Source organism: Parambassis ranga, chromosome 15 (genome assembly GCF_900634625.1).
Source record: "Parambassis ranga chromosome 15, fParRan2.1, whole genome shotgun sequence".
NCBI lineage: Eukaryota > Metazoa > Chordata > Actinopteri > Ambassidae > Parambassis > Parambassis ranga.
The window spans coordinates 5,544,828-5,556,597 of NC_041035.1; the positions used below are offsets into that span (position 1 = coordinate 5,544,828).

At 41.1% G+C, this 11,770-nt stretch overlaps 2 protein-coding genes across 2 annotated transcripts; both read right to left on the reverse strand.

Moving 5' to 3' along the window:
• Positions 1-341: 341 nt before the first annotated feature.
• Positions 342-4,943, reverse strand: crls1 (cardiolipin synthase 1). Its single transcript, XM_028424136.1, has 7 exons — positions 4,352-4,943; positions 3,753-3,890; positions 3,000-3,129; positions 2,818-2,903; positions 2,407-2,475; positions 1,658-1,749; positions 342-890 (listed from the first exon to the last, which is right to left on the reverse strand). Exons 1-7 carry the CDS (start codon positions 4,805-4,807, stop codon positions 800-802), a joined length of 1,062 nt encoding a protein of 353 aa, XP_028279937.1. The 5' UTR covers positions 4,808-4,943; the 3' UTR covers positions 342-799.
• Positions 4,944-5,303: 360 nt separating this feature from the next.
• On the reverse strand, positions 5,304-11,148 carry mcm8 (minichromosome maintenance 8 homologous recombination repair factor). Its single transcript, XM_028424137.1, has 22 exons — positions 11,023-11,148; positions 10,555-10,635; positions 10,294-10,398; positions 10,126-10,191; positions 9,936-10,018; positions 9,702-9,851; positions 9,531-9,628; positions 9,248-9,446; positions 9,013-9,098; positions 8,753-8,898; positions 8,519-8,593; positions 8,293-8,431; positions 8,027-8,057; positions 7,763-7,900; positions 7,564-7,624; positions 7,366-7,446; positions 6,879-7,074; positions 6,573-6,786; positions 6,266-6,475; positions 6,079-6,155; positions 5,736-5,925; positions 5,304-5,585 (listed from the first exon to the last, which is right to left on the reverse strand). The coding sequence occupies exons 2-22, from the start codon at positions 10,625-10,627 to the stop codon at positions 5,493-5,495; spliced, it is 2,511 nt and encodes an 836-aa protein (XP_028279938.1). The 5' UTR covers positions 10,628-10,635; positions 11,023-11,148; the 3' UTR covers positions 5,304-5,492.
• Between the last annotated feature and the right edge of the window lie 622 nt (positions 11,149-11,770).

Sequence of the window (11,770 nt, forward strand, 5' to 3'; positions counted from 1 at the left end):
ATTCAGGATAGATGGCTTTAATGGGTGCCTGTAATACACTAAGGTGTGGTGTTCAAATGTGTTTTTATCTATATATCTGTATTCCTATCGGTTAACAGAACAATTACATCTGCACGACTTAATAATGATACTAATCTGCAGCTGTAGTATCAGGATTAAATCTTTTAGCATCTGTGCAGCCTGTCACATTCTTCATCCAGTTTTTAATCCCCCTGACTGCTGGTTTCAAATGAATCTGCTGTCAGCTTCATGTCTCCCGAGATTAACATCTGCATATTCTCCCCTAAGAAAAAAAACACACCCATGTGTCCAAACTGTCAAATCCACTCAGACAAACCAAAGCAGATTTTCTTTTTTTAATCATAAATCATCGGATTACAAAACTGACAATCATGTGATGATGATTTGGTAGACATCGCAACTTCTTGATTGAAAAGCTACGAAAAAATAGAAGCTCTTGTCAGATGAGTTGACATACTTGGCGGGTTTGTTTTAGGGTGTGTGTGTGTGTGTGTGCTAATGTTTTCTGTTTTTATCTGCGTGCTTGTCTTTACACTGGTCCAGAGGCAGAGCTGCTGGGATTCTGTAGTTCTGCAGTAAACCATCTGCGGCCTCGGTTGGTTTCCGTGTGTCATTACCATGGCAACTCATAAACTGTTGTCTCAGTTACTTGGTTTCAGAGCTCCTGATGACCGTCCATCTGTCAGTCTGTCCTTTTCTTTGCCACAAGTGATCTGCACCTCCGCAGAGACTGTTGGGTGCTTTTATTCTGTTGTTCTACGCGTTTCCAGGGTGGTCGTCATGGTGATCGGTTCAGCACCTCGACAGTCTTGCGGCCATAGTGCCAGTAGCTATAACCTGAGGCTGCTGTAGTCATAGCTGTAATATACCTGCAACAGAAGAAATGACATTTGTTGTAATATAGAAAAGATTTCGAGATGTTTGTTTGTCTGGAGGAAGTTACCATGTGGTGAAGAATATTTAATTGTGCTGCAGTACAGTTAATTAACACTTAATTCCTTGCAAACATTGAATGTGATAAATCTGACAATGGGTGAGTTTTGATGCCCCCGGTGGTCATTTCACAAAAGACACTGTTGCAGAAGCAAAACACATTATTGAATGAAACAAATCAAATAAAAATCTTATTTTATTTACCCTCTAACTTAATTTGAAGACAAATGTAAATAACAGCAAATCAGTTACAATCAACCTCTAAAAAGATCCCTTCTCTAATGCAGGTAGACTGACGGTTTGTCAGAAATCTACAACTGTGTTTGTGTGATCAGTGTAATTCTGACTTTAAGGCTTGTGAAAATTAAATGACCTGCAAAGACCTGTCATGGTGTCAGTCAGATTAACAGCCTGCTGAAGTGGATGTGTATAAAAATGTAGGTTACTGTGACAAATGCAAAATGTTTGTCCTGAGTCTGATTTCTCCTCCTGCTCACTCTGAAATGAGTCAGCACTCTTAACCTGAACAACCAGCTGGAACGAACAGCATTTATGTCCTTGACTGAGATGAAACCATTTGCATTCATTTATTCTGTTGTGGTTGTTGTAACCACTACACTGGAAAGAACGGGACATCATCACAAAGGTCAAGTGGAAGAAGACCTGTGAGTGTGTGCATAACAATGTGCTGTGTATGGTTTACCATAAGCACTGCAGCAGGACGCAGTCTGTATACTGGAAGACTGGAGCGGCCAGGGAAGCTGCAACCAGACCGAGCTGGATGGCTGTGTTCACCTGACAGAAAATTAAACACAAAAATGTTCTGAATCACAATTTGCAGATGAACAAACTTAACTCCAAACAAATATTCTGATTAAGGACCACCCAGAACACTGTGTGGGCGTATGTTTGCTCCAAACTCAATATCAGTTATTTTGTCTACATGCACACTGACAGTTAAACGATCTCAGGAAATTGGCAAACCAATGAGCAGGGACTGAAGTTGCACAAGCTGTAGCCCTTTTGCAGTGGCACCTTCATTTCGCCAAGATGTGAGGAAATGTAAAACAAACAAAAAAATGCTTCTGCACGTCTTGTGCACTAAATCTCATATTACAAGGATTACACATTGACGGTGGTGATAGTAACACCACTCTCATTTTGTGCTAATTAACTTCTCAGAAATGAACATGCAGTTTAATCTTTCTGTGCACAAGCAATGAAAGAGTTTGAATCATATGATCACAGGGAGTGCCAGCCGGTACTCTGGACTGGTGCAGAATAAACTGTGCAACTATAAAAATCACTAGTCACAAGCACTTCACTCTGGACTTTTAGGCAGCATGTATTCCTCTGTAGTCCCACACAGCTACAAGCTTTTTAAAGTTTTGTTAGTAATTTACGAAACGTTCAGCCCACAGAGCTGGCAGAGTGGGTGGATGTGTGTCTCACCTTGCTGAATAATGTGGGCTTGAGCTGTGCTGTGGCATAGCAGGGGTTAAAAAACTTACTAAGGGTCACCTGCAGGAAAACGAAAGAGATTGTTAAGTACTGCATTAAGTATTCTAAAGTGTGGTAACCATGGTGATGATGAGTACATTGAAAGTGCTTTGAGGATGCCTTTTATTGCCTTTTTTTTTTTTTTTTTTTTTACACATTCTCTGCTGCTCATCAAAATGTAACATGTGACTCCTAATAAATGTGCCGAATACATTAGGAGTAAGTTTTTTTTTCTTTGTGCTTGTGCACAAGAAACTAAACCAGATTTACAGATAAATACAAAAGAAAAAGTTACAATCTACACAAGCCATTTTAGTGCCACAGTAGAGTGTACTTTGCTTGGAGTGAAGTGTAAATGCTCACCGGTGGAGGTACAGTTTTGTATCTGACCCAGAAGACTGCAGCTATCAAACCGATGTCTCTGAAAATCACCAGAGCCGTCAGTGCAGCTGCAACAGAGGATACAACGGTTAACAACCCTGCACATTAAAAGACATGCAGTCATTTCTTCAGCCATGGACACAGCCACACAGTGAGCCTCTTACCTGGTATCAGTTCAGCATAGGTAAGACTGACATATAACACACTGATGAGGATCTTGTCAGCCAGTGGATCAAGAGCGCTGCCCAACGCTGACTTCTGAGTGGGCCACGTTCTGGCGATATAACCGTCCAACTAAGTTACAGAGAAAGAGGAACAATGAGTAGATTTAGTATTTTATACTTTTAAAGGTTTAAAGGTAAGGTAGGAGATTTCATTCTGATGCACTTTTTTTTATTAATTTAATTAAATTAACTTCTCTTTACAATCCAATAACAACCGATTAGTTCGACAGTTTTGCATTAAAACTATAGAAAACGCTAAAAACATCAGCCAATCCTCCAGGATGACCCTGCGCGGAGTATTGGTCACTATTATTGTCACTCTCTTCCTGCTCTGCGCACACCAGAGGTAAAGTGCACAATGGCCGAGGTCACAGACCGCAGCTCGTCTTCAGGTAATGTGAGCTCCGAGAGAAAGGGGATGTGTGTTTACTTTCGAAATCTGGCTGACTCTCACTGAGTTTTCAAAATCTCCTACCCTACCTTTAAAGAAAGTCCTGTTTCCAGTTTCCCACAAGTTTTTGCAAGGTGGGTTAGGGTGTGTATACAAGATCAAGAGAACAATAATAATTCTAATGTGTATAATTTCTCAAAAATCTCAAAATACAATAGATATTAAAATTCAAGATGGAAAGAAAAACAAAAACACACACACACAAACATCAGACTGATCAGAAGAGTTTTTATCTATATTACCAGATCAGTAACTCCAGCCAGAGTGAACAGAACCAGGCTGAGGTCAAAGTGCTGCTGGATGATCAGATGACCCAGGAATGGAGCCAGCAAAATGCGACACACACACAACAGATTAGGGACCGTCCAAGGGTTTTCATACTGCAGGAAAACAGAGCAGACACGTCTGACAACAGTGACACAAACACATACAATAAAACTTAAAGAGAAGACTGATGGTCTCGAACAACATTTCTCTGGCAGGTGTTAATCTATAAATTACAGTGGTAGTTTCATAAAACTACTGTCTGATGAAGGGACCTAAATTCTGGATTAATTGCACACAGAAAAAAGTCAAATCAAAAAAGTTCAAGCAACTAAAACAGTAACACAAGTGTCGTGTTACAGTTTATACTGTATTCCCCTTTTGCTAATCTTAATCTGTTCAGTACCTATAATCCCATGTGACTGTTCGCCTTGGGTGTGCGCACAGAACCATAAAGTTCAGTAGCCTGTTATTGGTACAGTAGTAAAGCCTGTGAGACTTTCTACCTGAACACTCCGGGTACGGGTGTGTGCACATGTGTGTCTACTGTACACTCCACTGTCAGCTCTGCACTCACCAGCTCTTTGAACTTGAACAGTCCCTGTCCCGGTACAGCACCGTCTTCACCCCGGTCCGTTGCCGGGGATTTGTCCGGTGCCTCCTCGGTCTTACGGCTGCAAAGACCTCGAGCTCCGGGTGACAGCAGAGCTCGGAAACTTGACGCCGACCTCTCGTGACCTCCCCGATACAGAAGCACGGATCCACGCGTGAGACAGGAAGTCCGTTTTACCTGCTGCAGGATCCCAGCCCAGGACGGGCTGCGGCTGTCCGTCCATTTGAGTCTGAAGTACCACGAGCCTCTTTCCTGAAGCTGTTTCAGCCTCGCGCACTCGATGACAGGTGTATGTCTAAGCCGCCATGATCCAGGCTCGAGCCGGCACACACTCGCGCCCCGCGCGGACACCAGAGAGCTCACGTTCGCCGCGTTGCGGCACAGCGGCGCGGATAACCTCAGAAAACACGTCGTCATCATCTTCACGAGCCCGGCGTTACCGACTTGCTGGCCTCGTGCTGTCCGTAGGCAGTTTCATTCTGAAGTTTCCGAGTCTGACAGTCAGAGCCGACACGAACTCAGCTCCTTCCAGCAGGCTGCCATGTTGCCGCAAACCGACACGTCACGCAATGTCGTAAAGCCAGTTACTTCCGTAACTTGATTTATTTTAATTATTTATCGTTTAAACATTTAAATTCTAAAGTGAAAATAAAAAGCAACGCTACATGATAAATAACTAAATATAATTTAATAAGAAGATTGAAAATATCACATTCTAACTATTAGATTTATAATTTTGCTGTTTATATTAGTAAATATTTTAAATATTTCAAATTACAGGCAATTATACGGCAAAGCACATTTTAAAATTAGAGTATAACAAATAGAAAATGCTGTATTTTACAGGAAATTAAAATTATTTAATAACAGAACATTTCCTTTTGACAGAAATAAAGTGCACACAAAAATAAAAATGATTATAACGTACATTTAGGAAAATCCTTTCGACATAAATAAAAGCCTTTTCAGACTTTTCTTCAACTTTTTCCTTTTTCTTTACTGTAGTTAGCTAGTGTGATGAAAGTGGTCTTTGTACAGAGCGTTGACCAGTCAATTCACACACTGACCTTGTGGGTAGACCTGTATTCTGTTGTAGGTGAACAGATCAGACAGTCTGCAGCTGGTACAGCTTTGGCCCTTTCTTCAGCAGAAACCCCTGTTCATTCAGGGAACTCAAGAGACCATCAAAATCCATCACCTGAAAGTATTTCATAATTTGCTTATTTTAAAAAAACTAAATAGCAGCAACTGAAAGTGCAACACGTAGCAGTTTAATCCTTCAGTGTCTAAACTTTGACAGTTAGGTTGATTGTTGATATCATGTGCATATACATTTCAGTGATCTCACCTTGATGTTCAGTTTGTCAGCCATAGATCGAAGCATCTGTACGTCAAACTGCTTCTGACTGGTCCTTTGAGCGTGCAAGTGCAGTGCATTAACTAGTCGTTTTGCAGCACTGCGCTGACTCATGCCAGACCCAAGCTGTGAGCGTTCAAAGTCCAGATTCCCCAGACCATCTGAATACGTGTCTGCCAGACTGCCACAACACAAACAGAAGAGAAGATGCATCACAGAACAGGGCTGTAACTGTACAAAGAGGGAGACTTTTCATCTGTGCTGCCATATTGCAAAAAAGTGGACATAGTCCCAGGCATTCATTCTCTATATTTATGTGTGATACAATGACTACCTGTATTTCATGATCTCCACCACATCCTCAGCATCACTTTTAGTGGCTGTTTCCCTGAGTTCTAGCTTGGCTCTTGCCTACACAAAACATACAGTCACCAGCATGAACATCGACACAATAGTGAGAAAATAAGTCCATCTGTTAAGATGCATTACAGCAAAAAAAGTCAACAAACGACTCATCATACCTCAGTTAGTCTGATTAAAGACTCCAGTTGTCGTGTTGTGATGGGAGTGGCATCAGCAGTGTTTGCCTGAGATCTCAGTGACAGATAGAAGTCCTGAAGGGTTTGTGCTGCTTCAGGTGAGAGTGATGGATGCACATACTGACGAGCATAGCTGATATACTTCCTCAGCAGGCATGCTGGAATCGGGTCTAAAGCTTCATCCGTAGGGATCTTGAAAGAGATGCACATAGTGCAAGAAATGAGACAATTGTAAAGTTTTCATTGCCCTCATTTAATGTGGACAGCACTTTTATTAAATTTCTTTTACCTGCAATCGCTCAGACAGCGGCATGTCTGAGTGTTGTAGTAGAATGGAGGTCTCTAATTCACCATTATTCCTGGTAACCATGGCACTACTGGTTCTGCCTTTTCCTGCCCTATTCGCCATGACATGCTCTGACAGGCGACGGTCATGTGACTCATCTGGGATGTCCAGGAGGAGGAAGACAACATCAAAGCGAGAGAGGAGAGCTGAGCTCATTCTATGGACAAACAAGGATGCACATTTGTTAATAACAATTAAAATCCTCCAGCAGTAGCAATAAGGCACACAGCACTTATGGACCTTACTCACTTCAGGTTTTCACAGACTGTTTTGCCTCTGTTGTAATGTCCTCCAATGGGGTTTGCAGCAGCTACAACTGACGTCCTAGCAGGTAGGGAGGAAACTATTCCAGCCTTAGCCAGACTCACAGATTGCTGCTCCATGGCTTCTAACAGAGCCTGCTGCTGGTGACCCAACTTATCAAACTCATCAATGCAGCACAGACCTACGGAGAAGAGGCCAATCAAAAGAAGAAACAAGCAAAACACCTACAAATTTCTTGATTTCTCTGGTTTTATTTATTTATTTTTAAAGTTTGTTACATTGCTCTTTGAGCTAAGAAGATTGGGACTCTCAAGGAACCAGAAGAAAGCAGTGCTGTCCTGGGTCAAAATAAAAAAATAGGCAGCCCTAGATTCAAAGTTGTCACTATACAGGCCACTAAAGCAAACCAGAATATACTTTACAGTATATACTGACACAACAAGTGCAGATGCAGGTTTAAACAAACTTTTACCTTGGTCAGCCAACACCAGGGCACCGGCTTCTAAAGCGTAATCCCCTGTTCCCGAGTCTCGAGATAAAGTCACTGTTAGTCCTAAAGAAACAAGCATAAAATACATTTTCAATGTAATGATATTAATATGACCATAAAAGAACAATTATCTGTGTGTAAGAAATTCATGAGAGAGTTTTCTATTTCAAGACATTTTACCAGTTGTGCTGGTACTATTGCCACATACATATATTCCCCTGGGAGCCACATTACACACGGCCTATAGAGAAAACACACAAACACAGCGCACACATGCATTTGAGGTTTGCATTAACACCGGAAGTCTAAAACAACATATCACAGCAACACACACTTGTAACCTCTGCTTCCAAGTGTTGGTTGTGTCCTCTGTGTTTACCTGCAACATCTGACTCTTTCCCAGTCCAGGATCACCGACTATCAGGATATGTGGGTCGCCTCTCACTGGAACAGTGTTCTTGCCTGTGTGTTTCTGTCTGCCTCCAAACAGTACCAAAGCAAGGCCAGCTTTCACCAGCTACAGGCACATGCATTGTGAAGAGTACAGAAAACTTGACTTTGGCAAAACACCTGAAAAGCCCTATTAATAAAATGTGGCAAAAATCCTGTTCTTATTTTTAGTCTAAAAAACAGCTAAACTCACCAGATGACCATAGATGACAGGACACAGAGAGCTGAAAGAGATAACAAGGAATCTGGAGTAATACTGTATGATAGTGATGTTGTCATGTAACAGCTTAGTGAAGTCTGAAAGAACATTTCTAAATCCTTACCAATTTTGTTAAAAATCAACCATGACACTCTGTTCTGTTGTAGCCAAAAGTGTAAATGTTGAGACAATGCAGTGACTTTTAAAATAATACTATACGATATCTGGCAGTTATAGAAAGGCAGCTGTGATTATCTTACTGTACGATGAGGCGCAGCAGGTCAGGCTGAGACTGGATCTCCTGAATGGCATACAGCTCCTTGAGGCTGAACTCCTCCCCTCCAGAGCGATCTTCAGATGACCCTCTTGAACCTTGACCTCCTGACTTGGACTGCTGGCCTAAACATTCATAAAAAAAGAAAACTTTTCAAGGAACTGCTAGCTTGAAGGAAATACATTTTAATTTAGAAATGTGAGAAATTATACCTTTGGTGTTGCTGACTGAAGTAGCTTCAATGTAGAGGAGAAACATACACTGATCCTTATTCCCCCTGGAAGTACCTACACACAAATGCATGTGTCTGTCATTTGCAAAAGAAGGGTAGATGACTTATAACAAAATCTCCTGTCAATCACAGGAGCATGGGTCAGGTTTGATATAATATTTGTTGATATTACGTCTCACATTGCCAGAACACGTGTGTGTGTGTGTGTTTATACCATCATTGATAACTCTCACAATCCCTGTCACAGTAACAGTATCTCCAGGCACACAGCTGTCACAGAGGTCAGAGGTCAGGTGACACTCCACAGTGCGTGGTATTCGTCCAGTCTCCCTTTGCTCTCCCCCCATCAGCTCCTGCACCCTGACATTTTATCAAATAGATAAATGTTCACAACATATAGTATGTAAGACTGCAGCAAATATTTTAGAAAGACTTGTCTGGCTGTGGGATGACCAATGCAAATAATATACTTACTTGATAATTTGCAAGTCCACAGTATGTGTAAGCGGAGAGCTGCGGCAGGGAGTAAAGGAACGACTACGACATTCAGGCTGGATACACTAGAAGAAAATACACACATACACACAAACATACAATACACACACATATGTAAAGTTGAAATAGCACATTATAAATATAATAAACAAAGTTGTGATATTGGTGTGAATGGCATGAAGACACTAGAGAGCAGAAAAACATCAGCACATACCTTTGTAGGCATAGCATATTTCCCATGCTGCAGCGGCAGAGACATTGTGTTTGAGCAGGTCTGACACCTGAAGGCCATCCTGGTACACAGAGGTCTAATATTGCTCACTCTGACCACAGTTCCCTTCACACAAACCAGCCGCCCAAAGACACTGGCACGCAACGTACGCAGTGGAGTCAGCGGCTCATAGTTATATAGTCTGTGGATGATTTACACAAATCAGGTCATTTTCATTCATGCTCAGTAGTTGCACAGATGTCAAGAAAACAATCTGAAATATTACCTTGCACTAATATGAGGAATATTGATGATTGGTGCAGCAACAGGAAGCTCGTCCTCCTGCAGCTCAGCGGCTTGTTTCTCCAAATCTACAGTCAACACCTGACACACACCCAGACAAGTTTCAGTTATTTGTGATTTACAATAAATCATAAAAAAACTTAAGCGTATGTACCTGGTGAATGGCCACTCCCAAACAGTTGAGCATGACCTCAGGCTGTTCCTTCAGGTCTGTGATGATGTCAGGAAGTGCCCCACGCACATTTCTGTCTCCACTTAAGTCTGCATAATCCACTAGAACACTCCCCTGACGCTCTATTTCATCCTATGTACATAAGCACAGGATCTGTTCATTTACCTGACATAGGGTTTAGTAATTTAGTGTTACACAGAGTTAATCATGGCTGACCTTGTCATACAGGTGAATTCTAGAAGTGAAATATCTTTCAAACACTTTTATCTTCTCCACACTAGGTGAACTTTGTATGAAGCCTGTGTGTAAAAACACAGGAAAACAACTTTAAGTTGACAATATTATGTAATTACATATACAAAGAGTATTATCATCATGTGGAAAATACCTATAAATACGAACCTACCTTCTGTGAAGTAGTGTGACCACCCTTTGTATGGACAAAGTGCATCAAGAGTAGTCTGACAAGGGACTGAATAGGGTGAAGCAGTTACTGTTAGTGTGCAATTTCATATTCATTAAGAAGTAAATCTTTGAACACCACCAGTAAAGTTGTTTTAATAATGGAACCTACCTCTCTGACTGTTAAAGGCAGGGCTTGCTGATCCTCTACCGCCTCTCCACCCTCCTCCGGCTGATCCTCCTCTCCACGGTCTACTCCTCCATCCTCCCCCTCCTCCTCTCCATCCATTACCACCATTTCCTCCTCCTCCTCCTCTCCATCCATTACCACTATTTCCTCCTCTTCCTCTCCATCCATTACCACCACTGCTACCTCCTCTCCATCCATTACCACCACCGCCTTCTCCTCCTCTTCCTCTCCATCCACTACCACCACCACCTCCTCCTCCTCTCCATCCTCTATTCCCACCTCTCCACGAGCTCCTGTTAGAACTCTCTCCACTCATTTATTTTCCTAAAAATGGGAAGAAAGTGCGAACATACTTGAGAATAACACAAAAGTATGACTCAAAATGGCATCCTTCACTGGGGCACAAGCTTGCAGTAGAGAATGAACACATCACATTTTCTACATAGAGCCGTTTAAAAAGCAGAGCTACGTTTCAGGAGACGTCATTTACGGTGCACAGACAAACCACATGGTCACAATTAAACACATATTCTGCTCTCTGTAATACTAAACACAGTGTAAAATGTTTTACGGAACGTGGATATCAAGCCTGCTTACTGTCTTATAACAGACACCAGCTAGCCAACTTTGTTTACATTAGCTAGATTATTTTCTTATCTTCTAATGTTACGTTAAAACCATACGATACAGAAACAGTAACGTGATACCAACCTTTCGTTTTGTTTCGAGTAGCACAAGCGATATATTCTGTCAACTAAAAAATAACCCTATAAATTGAAATATAAACCAAAACGGCACAGTAACTCAGTAACTTGTGTAGCGAAACATCAAACTTCCCTCCACTGACGTCAAAACCTCTTCTTCTAATTGCATATCAGGCTTTTGGGCGACCTACTGCCACCGAGAGGACACCAACACTACTACAGCTAGAATTTATTTTAAATTATATTATTAAAAACTCAGAATATTCTAAAAGAAGAATGAATGAATGAATCGCTTTATTCTATATTTTAACGTCAGACATTAAAATATATAGTATATATAAAACATTTTTGAAATATTGAGTTCTTTGTGTATATGAAATTTTTGTTTTAAAGAACTGATCATTCATGGTGTATAGCCTCATCCTCTTATCTGAAATAATAAAGGTCTTTAAATACGTTTAAAGACCTTTTTGGACTCATCAGATGTTGCATATGTCATTCAGGCCATATTATTATCAATAAAAATCAAGGCAACTCGAGACTATGCTATGAGTCCAGTTGCCTCTTCATTTATAACTTATTTATCAGATTAGGCAAAATACTACAAGCCTGAAGTAATAATGGTAAAATCCCTCATGGCAAAAAAGTACAATAAAACTGATGCAACTGATGTAATAATGTTATCTATTACTTTTTTAATTGAGGGTTACAGTGTACTCTGTCTCCATCTTATGGCCATTTCTAGTCATTACATG

Excerpts from the sequence above, each read along its gene's own strand:
- crls1 (XM_028424136.1), bottom strand. The coding sequence starts at position 4,807 with ATGATGACGACGTGTTTTCTGAGGTTATCCGCGCCGCTGTGCCGCAAC. Across the intron at positions 3,891-4,351 it reads TGTTCAAGTTCAAAGAGCTG|TATGAAAACCCTTGGACGGT; the intron begins GTGAGTGCAGAG and ends GTTTTCCTGCAG. Across the intron at positions 2,476-2,817 it reads ACAAAACTGTACCTCCACCG|GTGACCCTTAGTAAGTTTTT; the intron begins GTGAGCATTTAC and ends GTTTTCCTGCAG.
- mcm8 (XM_028424137.1), bottom strand. The coding sequence starts at position 10,627 with ATGAGTGGAGAGAGTTCTAACAGGAGCTCGTGGAGAGGTGGGAATAGA. Across the intron at positions 10,019-10,125 it reads GTCACACTACTTCACAGAAG|GCTTCATACAAAGTTCACCT; the intron begins GTAGGTTCGTAT and ends TTTTACACACAG. Across the intron at positions 7,901-8,026 it reads CTGTCATCTATGGTCATCTG|CTGGTGAAAGCTGGCCTTGC; the intron begins GTGAGTTTAGCT and ends ATGTGCCTGTAG.